We start from the raw sequence: 12,427 nt of genomic DNA, 5'->3' as shown, positions 1-12,427 counted from the left end.
TCCCTGGGGCTTCCCTGCGTAGAGAGAACATGGCAGAACATGATCCGGAGACACGCACCGCTTTGGAATCACACGGATCTGGGGCCATGTCCCGGCTGGGTGACCTTGAGAAAGTCCCTTTACCTCTGTAGGGGGCTGAGTTTCCTCATCTGTGAAATGGGAACAATTGCATCTCATAGAACTGGTGTGAGAATCAGTGATAACGTGAGTGTGCAAAGTGCCTGCCACACAGCAGGCTTTGGCCAAGTGGTGGCTCTCATTACGATTATTATGACCATGGACTCCTAGAGCCGCTGTCCCTAAAACTGCCCCTCTGTGCCCACTCCTGTCCTTCGGCCCAGCTCATTCCATTTGGCCCTGACTTTAGTAGCATCTCCCATTACCCAAGCTGAATTAATGTTATCAGGACAGAGAGGTCTGAATTCACATCCCGGATCTCCCACTTCTGTGGGACCTTGGGCAACCACCTTCCCCTCTTTGGATCTCAGTTTAACCATCAGTCACTTGGGGCTGGGAAGCCACCAGCCCCACATTCCTCCTCCACCCAGTGCTTTGGTCAGAACACTTACCAAGAGCTCCGGAGGCCCGTTCACAGACACCCAGGGTTTACAAAATAGCAGCATTCTCTTTCAGAAAGAATCCTCCCAGCCTGGGATGCACCCAGGGGAGGGAAGGACCATCAGCGTTCACATCTCTGGCTCCCAAATCCAGCTTCACAAAAGCTACACCTGTCTCCCGCCCCTCCCTCTGAGGTCCCCATGGTGAAAGAAGCCCGGAGCCCGGAGGCTTCTCGGACCCAGGAGCACGCCAGTCCAAAGCCACGTCCACACGAGGTCGCAGACGTCCTGACCACCTGGGTTCACCTCCTGGGGTGGCGCTGGGGCCAATTAAGGGGTTACTAATATAGGCCACATAAAAATAGTTTTATCGGTGGAATAAATACACTTTTCTTTTTTAATTGGACACGTATTTTACAAAAGAGCCCCATAGCACTATGGGAAATTAAGATCCTTCTACAAAAAAGAAGATGTAACTTGGGTACAATAAAGCTCTAGTGTTCTAACGGATCCCGTCTGGACTGCCCCTGAGGTGCCAGGCACCCCGGAGGAGGTGGGGTGTGGCCACAGACCCTGCTCCGGCTCCTCTGCTCTCCGCTGGGGCAGTCGCGGTCAGGAGGGCCGGAGGGCGTGCAGCAGGGCGGGGGCAGCGACGCTGACAGCCACCACGGCAGGGAGGAGGCCCCGGGCGGGCTGCGAGCGGGCAGGCGCTGAGCTGCTGGCGGACCCCAGCTCCCCCTGCTGCTGGAGCTGGTCGGAGAGCTGCGAGGGGGGCCCGGCCGTCCCGGAGCTGTGCGTGGGCTGGAGGGGCAGCGGGGCTGGCGAGGCGGTGGTGCTGGAGGAGGAAACACGAAACTGAGAGACCGCTCGGTAGCCCCGTCCTGGGCTATGGCCTTGGGGCTCAGACCTGACTTTATTGGATTATTATTTTTTTCATAAAACGGAGAAGGAAACGGAGGGCTCGGGCGGGGAAAGCGAGCAGCCCAGAAGCACACAGCAGGCCAGCCGAGCTCCCGAGGCCGCAGTCCCCGCCGCTACCGGGCTCGGGGGCCACAGGGCTCGAGTGTGACCACTCGAGGGAACGGGGTCCCAGGCAGAGAGAAATACAGTGTTCTGGAGGGAGCCATCTGGGGTCACAGCCCCCACACCTATGTACACAGACGCCCCGGCCCTCCTACTGCCTTCCCCTCCCCCATCTGAAAGAGACAGGAAATAAAACATACAAGTAACCCCGCCCCCATCTCATCATCCCAGCTGCTATTTATTGAGAGTATCTCACATCACCCCTTCACCAGGCGAGAAAACCGAGGCTCAGAGAGGCTACGAGGTGACCAGGTCCCAGAGGCAGTGGAGGAGCACCTCCATGGGGCAGGGGCCCTAGGGTCAGCATAGCCACAGGGAGTGCCGGTGACAGGTGCAGTCCTCCACGAACTTACAAAGATGGCATCCAGCCCTGGGCGGTGTTGCTCAGTGGTTAGAGCACCAGCACGAGCACCGCGGGGTCTTGGGTTTGATTCCCAGTCGAGGGTCCGTACCTGGGTTGCAGGTTCGATCCCCGGCCCCTGTTGGGGCTCATACAGGAGGCAACAAATTGATGTTCTTGCTCTCCCCCCATCCCTCCCTCTCTCTCTGAAAATCAATGAAAAAAGTATCCTTGGGTGAGTATTAAAAACAAAAGGATCCAGTTTTGGAGGTAATGGTTAAGGCCCTGGCTCAAGAAAGCATATGTGGACAAGAGGGAGGGAGAGAAATGGAGCAGAGGCAGGGAGCGAAGGAGGAAAAGTACAGAAGGGTTGTCCGGCCGAGGCCAGCACTTGGTGCTATCGGGACGCGGAGGGCAGGACGGGGCCAGGCAGGGTGCAGGACCACGACACCAGCTCAAGTCCTAGAAAGAGAGATAGGAAGCGATAACAGAGGGATGGGTGCTGAAGAGGGAGGGGACCTAGACAGAGCTTAAAGGCCACAGGCGGAGGGGGCTCCGGGATAAAGGAAAGGTCTGGGCCCTGGCGGCTATGGGCACGCTCACCCTGTGGAGCCCTGGGCAGCGGGAGGCAGAAGGACAGGCGGAGGACCCAACAAGCCCCATCACACCAGAGGGCCATGGATGGGAGGGAAAATCCAGGGGCAGGGGTCACAGAGGGGCCCCGACCAGCACGGGGCAAGACAGCCTCCCTGAAGAGCTGACCCTCCATGGAGGCATCTTGCACGTGGCTTGCACGTGGCTGAGGGTGCTTCCCTCAGGACGGACAGGCCCTGGCAGAGCAGTGCCCTCCACCCCTCATGACAACACCACGAGGCAGGTATGACTACTACCCCCATTTTACTTAGGAAGAAACCGAGGCCAAAGGGGGTAAGTAACTTGCTCCAGGACACAGGGCAGGGGGCACACAGTAGGTGCTCACTAACATTTGCAGGGTGGGCAGGAAGCTTGCTCCTCTCTGGTGTCTGCACTGTGGGTAGCCCCCTCCATGAGCCCCATTTTCCGGGACTCCCCCTCCCCCCAGACAGGCTGCTATTCCCTGGCCCGAGTTTCCACGTGCTGGGTACAAGGTCCCGACAATTAGCCATAACCACCTGAATGAGCTCTGTCATCGCCGCCACAGCCCAGCCCCACCGTCAGGTGGCTGGACGCCTCTTACACAGCCCGGTTCAGCCTCAGGCTGGGTGGGCAGGGGAGCCTGGGGTCACATGGGCCGGGACCTCTGATCTGGGGGTGGGGTCCAGACAGGTGCTCAAAGCAAAGCCCTCACTCCCTGCCTGGTCCCACCCTCTCTACTCTGCTGCTGGTCATGCTCCGAACACAAGAGCCCGCTGATCCTGCAGGAGGTTCTTCTCAACCCAGAGTCTACGCCCCTCAGTCTTTAGAAATCCCCAGAGGACCTATCAGGAGAGGGGGAGCAAACTCTGGTCAGGCACAGAGGACGGAGGGCACATGCTCCTGGATAGGGTGAGCATGGAACCAGAAGGGAGGGGCAGAGCCGGTGGCTTTGAATGCCCCTCATGACCCATAACATGCGGCCTGTTATGCCTCCCTCCCAGGCCTCAGGCCACTGGGGAGGTGTCACGGTCGGTCGGTCTGGTGCCAGCTGACCTCCCCTTTCCGGGCTCTCCCAGCACACTGACCTCCTCAGTCACATCTCGTGTCCTGTGGCCAGTTTCCCACTCACCATCCAGTGCTGTCCCAATGTCCCCTCGCCTACAGGCCCCTCTGTCCTCCACCCCCCAATCCACCTGGGGGAGTGCAGGCTTCCACAAAACCTTGCACATTGCTCACTGATGGCATCACGTCATGGGCATCCATCTTGGCACGCGAGTTTGAATGGGTTTCTGTGAAGAGCTCTGAAGGATGCCAGGCACAGGGCGCTACGCCGCGCCGGCTATTTTTATATCATTGTTAATATGTGTGCATGTGTCTCCCCACTAGTAACACCCCCTTTGTGGAGCGCTCCCTACATTCTGGCAGACACCGTGCTCGATGCCAGGATGTGCTGCTTGTTATTCCTCCCATTTCCAAGATGAGGAAACGGCTGGAGGAGTTAGGACAGATGTGTCCCGGGCAGTCTGGCTCCCCAGCGTGCCAGGGCCTGGGTGCCCACCTCACTGTGGGGGCACACGTGCGTGATGGCGGGCCCAGGGGCGGAGCCTCTGCTTCCTGCCAGGACCTCGAACACTCGCGCCCAGCAGGGTACCCACCTCGCCCCTTCCCTCCTTCCTTTTCTAATGAAAAGACCCCCACTCTTGCATACGACATGAAAGCCCATGAACGTTCCTTCTAGCTGCTGCCCCGTCCTTTTGGCCTGAGCAGCCGAAGGCTAGGAGGACTAGCCTGAGGAGGAGCCTGGGGTGCTGGGGGTGGGGGCCCCGCTGGCCACAGCCAGCCCCACGGGCCGTCAGAAGGACCACGTAGGAGTTAGGAAAACTGTGTCTCACAAGGCGCTTGAAGGCATTTGCTTTTACACTTTAAAACCGAAGATGCAACCACCCCACTTCCTGCTTGGAGCCTGAGTGGGGTTTATTGCTTGGAAGGCGTCCCAGGGAAATGGGGGGAGGTGGCAGGCGGGGGCAGAAAGCTCCCCACCCCCTTGCTCACAAAGTTTCTCCCCCAGCCCGACCCAGGCCAGGAGAAGTGTCTCATGGCAAAGCGGCCTCCAAGCCAAACCAGACGCTCGGAGTGTCCCAGGCCCGCCGACGGCTGGCGCTGAGAAGCCAGGTCTGCTGAGCCCACAGGGCCTGCAGTGGGGAAGGCCCTCGGCCGGAGGGGAAGGCAGAAGCCCAGGGCCAGCCTGCTACATGTTCCTGCTCGCTGCATGACTCTGCTCCTGTCCTCCGGCCTCAGTTTCCCCTGTGTACCGTGAAGGAGCAGGAACCGCCTGTGGATTTTAAAATATTTTCTAGCAGCAGAAGCCCAAAGCATAAAGGCAGCGTCAGCTCTCTGTCCCCGAGGCCCCTCCCAGGGCTCCCCGGAGCAGGGCCCAGTGGCTTCTGGGAGGCTCCGGGCTGTGGCTTTCCTGCCAACACAGGGCTGCTGGGCTGTGCCTGGTGGCTTCTGAGTGGGCTCCGAGGAGGAACGAGGAGCTGGAGCCGGGGGCAGCAGGGCCCGGGAGACGGCGGCCCTGTGCTGGGCTGGCGTTCTCGGTGATCCGGCTCTCGAGGAGACCCACTGTGTGCCAGCCCGGTCTCAGCCTCTCTGGGCCAGGCCGCCAGACACAGGCAGAGGTCTGGAGTGACTATAAAACTCCTAGAGGAAAACATAGGCAATACACTCTCTGACATTTCTCTTAGTAATACATACATATTTTTTCTGATATATCTCCTTGGGCAAGGGAAACAAAAGAAAGAACAAACAAATGAGACTACAAATTAAAGAGCTTTGCACAGCAAAGGAAATCATCAAAAAAAAAAAAAAAGAAAAGGCAACCCACGGAATGGGAGAATATATTTGCCAAGGATACATCTGATAAGGGGTTAATATCCAAAATTTATAAAGAACTCATAAAACTTGACACCAAAAAACCCCCAATCTAATTAAAAAACGGGCAGAGGACCTGAACAGACACTTCCCCAAAGAGGACATTCAGATGGCCAATAGACATATGAAAAGATGCTCAATGTCACTAATCGTCAGAGAAAATTAAAACCACAATGAGGTATCCCCTCACACCTGCCAGAATGGCCGTCATCATTAACTCAACAAATAACAAATGATGGCGAGGGCGTGGAGAAAAGGGAACCCAGTGCCCTGCTGGTGGGCATGCAGACTGGTGCAGCCACTGTGGAAAACAGTAGAGCTTCCTCAAAGAATTAAAAACAGAACTACCTATGACCCAACAATTCCAACTCTGGGTAATATCCGAAGACATCCAGAACCCTAGTTCTAAGAGATATACGCACCCCTGTGTCCATGCAGTGTTATTTACGACAGCCAAGGTGTGGAAGCAGCCCAAGTGGATAAAGAGGAGGTGGTGCATATATATAATGGAATTTACTCGGCCATAAAAAAGAGTGAAATCTTACCATTATGACAACATGGATGGACCTAGAGGGTATTATGTTAAGTGAAATAAGTCAGACAGAAAGAGACAAATACCATATGAGTTCACTTATATGTGAAATCTAAAGAAGAACATAAATAAACAAACAAACAGACTTGCAGATACAGAGAACAGACTGATAGTTGCCGGGGGGGCGGGGTGGATGGACTGGGTGCACAGGGTGAAGGGATTGAAAAGTACACGTTTGTAGTTACAAAACAGGCACAGGGATGTAGAGTACAGCGCAGGGGATATAGTCAGTGATATAATAACTATGCATGGTGCCAGGTGGGTACTAGAATTATCGAGGGATCACTTCGTAAATTACATAATTGTCTAACCACTGTGTGGTACACCTGAAACTAATATAAAGTCATATTGAATGTCAACTATAATCAAAAAATGAAAAAAAACCCCACAGTGATGGGTTTGCTTGCAGCTCAGCATCCTGGTATCTGAGGTCCACGGCTTTGGCAATGTGGTTTTCTCTGCTGGAAGTCCCTTCCCCCTCCCCCAGCCTCCAGGATGACCTCCGACCCCAGGGCCCTGCCCCCCAGCCCGCACACACTGAATCCCTCTGCAGACAGCCCAGGCGGACTGTGGCTTCAGGGCTCCTTCAGCTGCAACAGTGGCACTGTCCCTGCCCAGCCACGACCTGAGCCTCTTCCCACTCCGCTTCCCACCAGCACTTCGCACAGGCCTGGGCACCCGGTGTGCCAATGCGCTCCCGTTCAGTGGGGTGGAGGGAGATAGTTGGCAGCCCATGCCCGGTGGCTCCTTTAAGGCTGAGCCTGAGATGTGCTGAGGCCCACGAGCCGCTCCGGCTGTGTGTGTGGTGGGGGCACCTCAGACGGGACCCTGAGCGTCAGAGGGTCCCAGTCTGGCCACCAACCCTGAGGACAGCTGCTCCTGAGTGTCGCCAGTGGCCTGATGCTGGTGGCAGGGATCAGAATCCTCTGCTGCCTGAATTCGTCTGTGCTTCATGCACTGAGGGAGCCTGCTTCCCATTTCTCAAGGGGGCATCTTCTACCTTGAAACAGATGGGTTCCTGACCTCCCACAGACATGCCCACGCAGGGGACCCGGGGCCTGGCCCTGCTAGGAGGCAGGGGAGCTGGAGAGCCTCAGGAAAGGAAGGGTCAGCTGGCAGGGGGGGGGTGCAGAGCCGCCCAGAGCCCAGGGGCTGGAACGCTGAAGACGCGCTCGTCTTCAGTTCAGACTTCAGGGGCACTGAGGCGATGACCCCTGTCCTGCACCCCCTGCCCCTATATGGTGGCATCCACAAGACTCTGTGTCTATCACATCCCGAGGCCCCCCTCTGCGCCTTGCTTCGGGCCATGTCCAGGTCTCCCCTGCACGTGCCCCATCACGACTGTCCTTCCAATCCTGGCAGCCCAGCACGCTGCTCCCTTGTTCATCCACCCCTCCACCCCACCACGCACACTCACACACACGTGTGCACACCCTGTGGACGCGGAGAACAGAGTGGCACAACCTCCGAAGACCAGTCCAGGCCCTCACTGCACACAAAGGAGAAAATGAGGATGGCCGCAGGGCCTGCCTCACTGGGGCGGTCCCTGCCCGCTGCCCTCCTGGCCCTCAGATGTGGAGCCCTCTGCCGCCACCGTGCAGCCATCTGCGGACACAGGCCCGGCCCTTTCCGCGGGTCCCCATAAATCATCCTGCCACGGGCTGCTGCTTCTCTAAACTTCCTCCCCTGTGTTTACATTTCGGGTAATGAGGGGCAAGGGGGGCCAGGCTGCTCCAGGTGGTGTCCTGCCCAGGCGCTTGCAGCCTGCACCCCGATCTCTCCCTCCTTCTCTCAGTCCACACCCCCCGGGAGGCCTCCAGGGACCCACAGAGGTCCAGCCCAGATCTGGTCTCCAGGGGCTCGCGGCCTGAAGCACGAGAGGAACTGCAGTCGGAGAGCGATGGCAGGACAGGACGCCCAGGGGCAGCTGCATGGTGGGTGAACCACTGTGACCTTTGGCATTAGACAGACCTGAGTGAGGGTTCTGACTCCATACCTGACGTGCTGCGTGGTCTTGGGCAAGTTACTTGACCTCGCTGAGCCTCGGTTTCCTTGTTTGTCAAACAAGGGCTCCTGGTTGGACTGGGGAACAGAGCAGGAGCTCACAAAGGTCCCCTGGCACCCACCTCAGAAAGACAGAGGCAAAGACAGAAGTGGGGAGAGGGGCAGGCACGGCCTGCTGAGAGGCAGCCTGAGGCCTGGCAAGGACAGGGCCCCCATTATGCCTCGGGAGGAGGGGCGGGAGTAAGGCAGGAAAGGAGGCGACAGACACTGCACCCGGCAGAGTGGCAGAAGTTAACCTGGTGGTGGTGGGAGCGACGGGGAACCTGGAGCTGAGAGTGGGGACACCTGTTAGGGCCCTGCTCAGGACCCCGGTGGAGGAGAGCTGGCGAGGGGGCTGGGAGGAGGCGACGGCTCCAGGGGAATTTAGGGGGAAGAACAGGAGAAAACTCTGAATGGGATTAAAGCCCCAAAGATAATGCTTTAGTTGGCAGGGCTACAGATGGGCCCTAGGGTCTCCCCAGAGAGCTCTTCTCCGCCCCCTCTTGGAGAATTGGGAACTTGGGAACCTGAGGAGGGCAGAGTGAGAACCAGGAGCCACAGGCCCTATGCCGGCACCCAGGCCCCTCTGGAGCCGGGGCTGCTTCCTGAGAAGCGGTGGGGACTGTCAACAAACAGGCTCCTGTTGGTGGGAACGTCCTCCAGCCCAGCCAGATGGGAGAGCTACCCGACCTTAATTAACTGTTGGGATGGAGAAGGATTCCTTCCTGCCAAAGAAAAGCTGTTTTCTTCTCCTGAAACCAGGCTCTGTGTTTCAGAGCCATGTTGTGAAAAGGAAACTGTTTTGGAGTCATTTGCCCACATTTACCTTTCAGATATGGTTAGGGGTTGGGGTCTGTGGCTGCGGCTGACCGCCAGCCTCCTGTCACCCTGTGGGCTGGACCCGCCACCGCTGGGTCTCCCGGCCACCCGGCAGGTTGATCAGGGCCGAGTGACCTGCTGGATGGAAGCAGTTTGTGGGCGGCCGGCGCCTCGGGGCAGCCTGCGGCCCTCCCACTCCGCGCCCTCGCCCCGGGTCGGAAGGGGCGGCCACGCTGGGCACTGAGCCAAAGGCAGTGGTCAGTGTGGCTGCCGTGGTGTCTGCCTGGGGCCGGGCTGGCCGGGGCGCTGCAGACCCATTTCCCAGGAACCCAAGGCGGGCGCCCTAAGCCGGCACACAGCCGAAGGAACACGGACGGCACTTATTTGTGGGGTCTCTTTAAGGTCGCGCCCACCCTGCCCTCTGAGAGTGGACCGGAGAACCTTCTGTGGGCAACTCAGACACCGGCTGCAGGAAGGGCAAGCCCGAACACAAGGGCGGCTCCTGGCTTCTGTGCGGCCCTGACGAGCCCCCGCCGGGCCCCTCGACCTCTGTAAATGCAGAGTGGGGGCCTGCGCTTCCCAGCTCCCTGCTCACAGCACACGGCTCCGGGCCCCTGCAGGGCTGACCCAGGGGCTCTGCCCTGGCGTCTGGGAATTTGTCTAGCGAGTGCCCAGCGTGATTCTTCCTGGGGATGCTGAGGAAATCCCCGATGATCTGCAGGGCCAGATGCAGACTCTGTCTCCGAGGGCCCACTGCTGGGCTCCCACAGGGAGCCTGTCACCGAGGGTCACTTCCTGGGACATCTCAGGTGCTCTGGTGATGCTGCTCACCAAATACGGGGATTCTTGCCCCCAAGTGGAATCTAGGGAGACTGCTCTGTCCTGAGCCTGCAGCAGAGGTTTGGTGACAGCATGCTGGGTACCGCAGGAGCTTTGGTGACAGACAGGCGAGGAGGGGTGAGAGGCGCACAGGCGGAGGACAGGGAGGTATCAGCATAGTAGGGTGATGTCTGCACCTGCCCACTTTCAACAAGGTTCACCTGAACCCCCCCTCCCCTGCTGAGACCGAGCCCCCAGCATCAGGGCGTCAGGCGTCCTCTGCCACCTCTCTCCTGCCCAGCGGGGTCCCCTCTGCAGCCTCCCTGCAGGGTGTCAGCCACTCGGGCCTCCAGCACAGGGAGCGCAGCCCTTTGATGAAGCAGCCTGCTCCATCTTCCCTGCTCAGATGGCCTGCTCTGCACACCAGGTGCGTCCCAGCAAATTAAGGGCAAAGCAGACTTTTGTCCACGGCACTTGAAGGACGCTTCTATTCCCTCACCTTCAAAATGGAGAAAATTATACTTGCTCTCATTCTGAGAATAAAAATTAAAAATGAGAAGCGAGTGTGCTCTGTAAACCCTGGAAGATGAAGAGGAGGGTCCTCTGTGAATGGGGACACGCCAGCCCCGAGGTTTCTGCTGGCCACTCACCTGCCAGCTTCCTCAGAGCAGGGCTTGCAGAAGACAGAGTGCGCGTCCTGGGGGCCAAGCGAGGCGCCCGGGAGAGACGCCCGCTCCCGGAACTGCCCCCCGCCCAGCTCACCTGTCCTCGATGCGGACCCAGAGGTCATTGAACTGCCGTGGCCGCTGGTGCTTGTTCTGCCTCTTGTGCCACTTCTTCTGCCGCCCAAACTCCTCCAGCTGGCTCAGGCTGTCGGGCAGCAGGAGGTGTGGGGACAGGGCTGGGTCCTCCTCCTCGAGCGGCGTGGTGGGGGTCACCGAGGGCGCTGCGGGGATGGCAGCAGCTGGGGTCACTGGGGCTGGGCTCTCTGAGGTCCCCTTGGATGGGGGCGCGGGGCTCCTGGCGGCAGGGCTGCAAGGGTGACAGCTCGTGAGGCACACGTGTTGCAGCGTGTCAGTCATGGGCGACAGGGGTGCAATTCAGTGGGAGGGGTGTCGTGGCAAGAGAAGATGCCAGGGCGCCCCTGCTGGGTCCGGCGAGGGAAACCATTGTCTGGTGCTGATTTAGTGATTCGATAGATACTGAGCATCTCCCTTGCACCAGGCGCTGTTCTAGGAACTGGGCAGAAGCAGTGACCACAACGGAGTCCTGCCCTCTTAGGGCGCACAGTCTGAAGCAGAACATGCAGAGTAACGTACGGGATGTCAGAGGCATGACTCTGGGAGACAGGCAGAGACAGGAGAGGGCCGGGGGGTGGGGTGCTGGGCAGGAGAGTGGTCTGCTCACTGCTGCTGATGCGGGGGGCGGTCTGAGCTCAGCCGGCCGGGAGGTGAGGGAGTGAGCCCTGTCCCTGGTTCTGGGTCTCGTTCACGCAACAAGCTCTGGCTGAGGGACTTGGGATGGGTTACCAGCTTCGCTGTGCCCCTGTCTCCTGCACTGTGAAGTGGGATATTTTCAAGTGCTGTCCCTCGTAGGGGAATCATTAGGATTATGTCGGTTAACTTGGAACAGGGCCTGGCAAACAGCAAGCAGCTGAAACATTTTAGTAATTAATATTATTAATTAAATATTAACATTGCTGCTTGTGTCATTCAGCCAACTATCCATCCATGCATTTGACACACATTTACTGAGCACTCTGCAGGGAGGCGGGACAGTGTTCGGCAGACGAGGGATCGTGCTGGGCAGACGGTGCACACCTGGCTCTGCAGCCCACGGGCAGTGTGACGGAGGACAGGTGACACACCGTGCAGCAGCAGTTAGCTGTAAGACGGCAGTGATGCTCCTTCCTTCCCGCGATGGGGAGTGTCTGACACGTACAAGCCTCTCTGTAACGCTGGCCAGCAAGCAAACAGACCCGCTGTCCTGGAGCCAAAGTGCCCTTCCGGGTGTGTGTGTAATTCACCTTCCACACGGAAGTGTATGCAGACACCCCTTAGCCTGGGAACATCCTCTGCTCCTCTGCTTTTATCCTCTCCAGTCTGTGGCCCAAATGGAATTCCTTCGGGGCCATCGTCCCTGGGAGAAGGTTGGCTGTGGCTTTGGGAACACAAAGGTAAGGGGGCGCCCAAGGCAGCGCGGCCTGTACCTTCGCTGCACGCCCGCGGGCACAGGGGTGAGGGGAGAGAAGGCCATCAGCTCAGCCTATCCACCCCCAGCCCCCACGGCAGCTCCCGATTCCCAGGGTCCAGGAGATGCCGCAGATGTTGGGGAGATAATTCAAAACAGGCAGACAAAAAGATGGATCCAGGAAGCACCTGTGGCCAATGATGGCTTTTATTGTTGGGGCCTCCTCGGCATCCCTGCTCCCTCACTCCACCCGCAGGATGTCAGCCTGCACTCGGAGACTTGGGTGAGAGCCCTCGGAGCAGGGGGGGGGGGGGCTCTGGAGGAAGAGGAGCCAAGGCAGCCTCTCCAGCCTGCCTCCTCCCCACCCCACCCTGCCTGGGACAGACACAATGAGCTTCAGGTGAAGGTCCTTGGGGCTGCGCAGGGCAGCCCGAGGAT

The 12,427-nt window shown here is 58.6% G+C and overlaps 1 protein-coding gene across 1 annotated transcript in view; it reads right to left on the bottom strand.

Moving 5' to 3' along the window:
- Positions 1 to 1,169: 1,169 nt before the first annotated feature.
- TRABD2B (TraB domain containing 2B) overlaps positions 1,170 to 12,427 on the bottom strand; it is a 198,584-nt gene continuing 187,326 nt past the window's right edge. The window contains exons 6-7 of the mRNA XM_036257170.1: positions 10,562 to 10,831; positions 1,170 to 1,392 (exon numbers count right to left, since the gene is read on the bottom strand). Coding sequence (XP_036113063.1) covers positions 1,170 to 1,392; positions 10,562 to 10,831 — 493 coding nt within the window. The remainder of the gene's footprint in view (positions 1,393 to 10,561; positions 10,832 to 12,427) is intronic.

Source organism: Molossus molossus, unplaced genomic scaffold (assembly GCF_014108415.1).
Source record: "Molossus molossus isolate mMolMol1 unplaced genomic scaffold, mMolMol1.p scaffold_m16_p_12, whole genome shotgun sequence".
Classification (NCBI taxonomy): Eukaryota; Metazoa; Chordata; class Mammalia; order Chiroptera; family Molossidae; genus Molossus; species Molossus molossus.
Note: the sequence above shows the minus strand (reverse complement) of the source record. Positions and strands in the feature narration are given on the sequence as shown.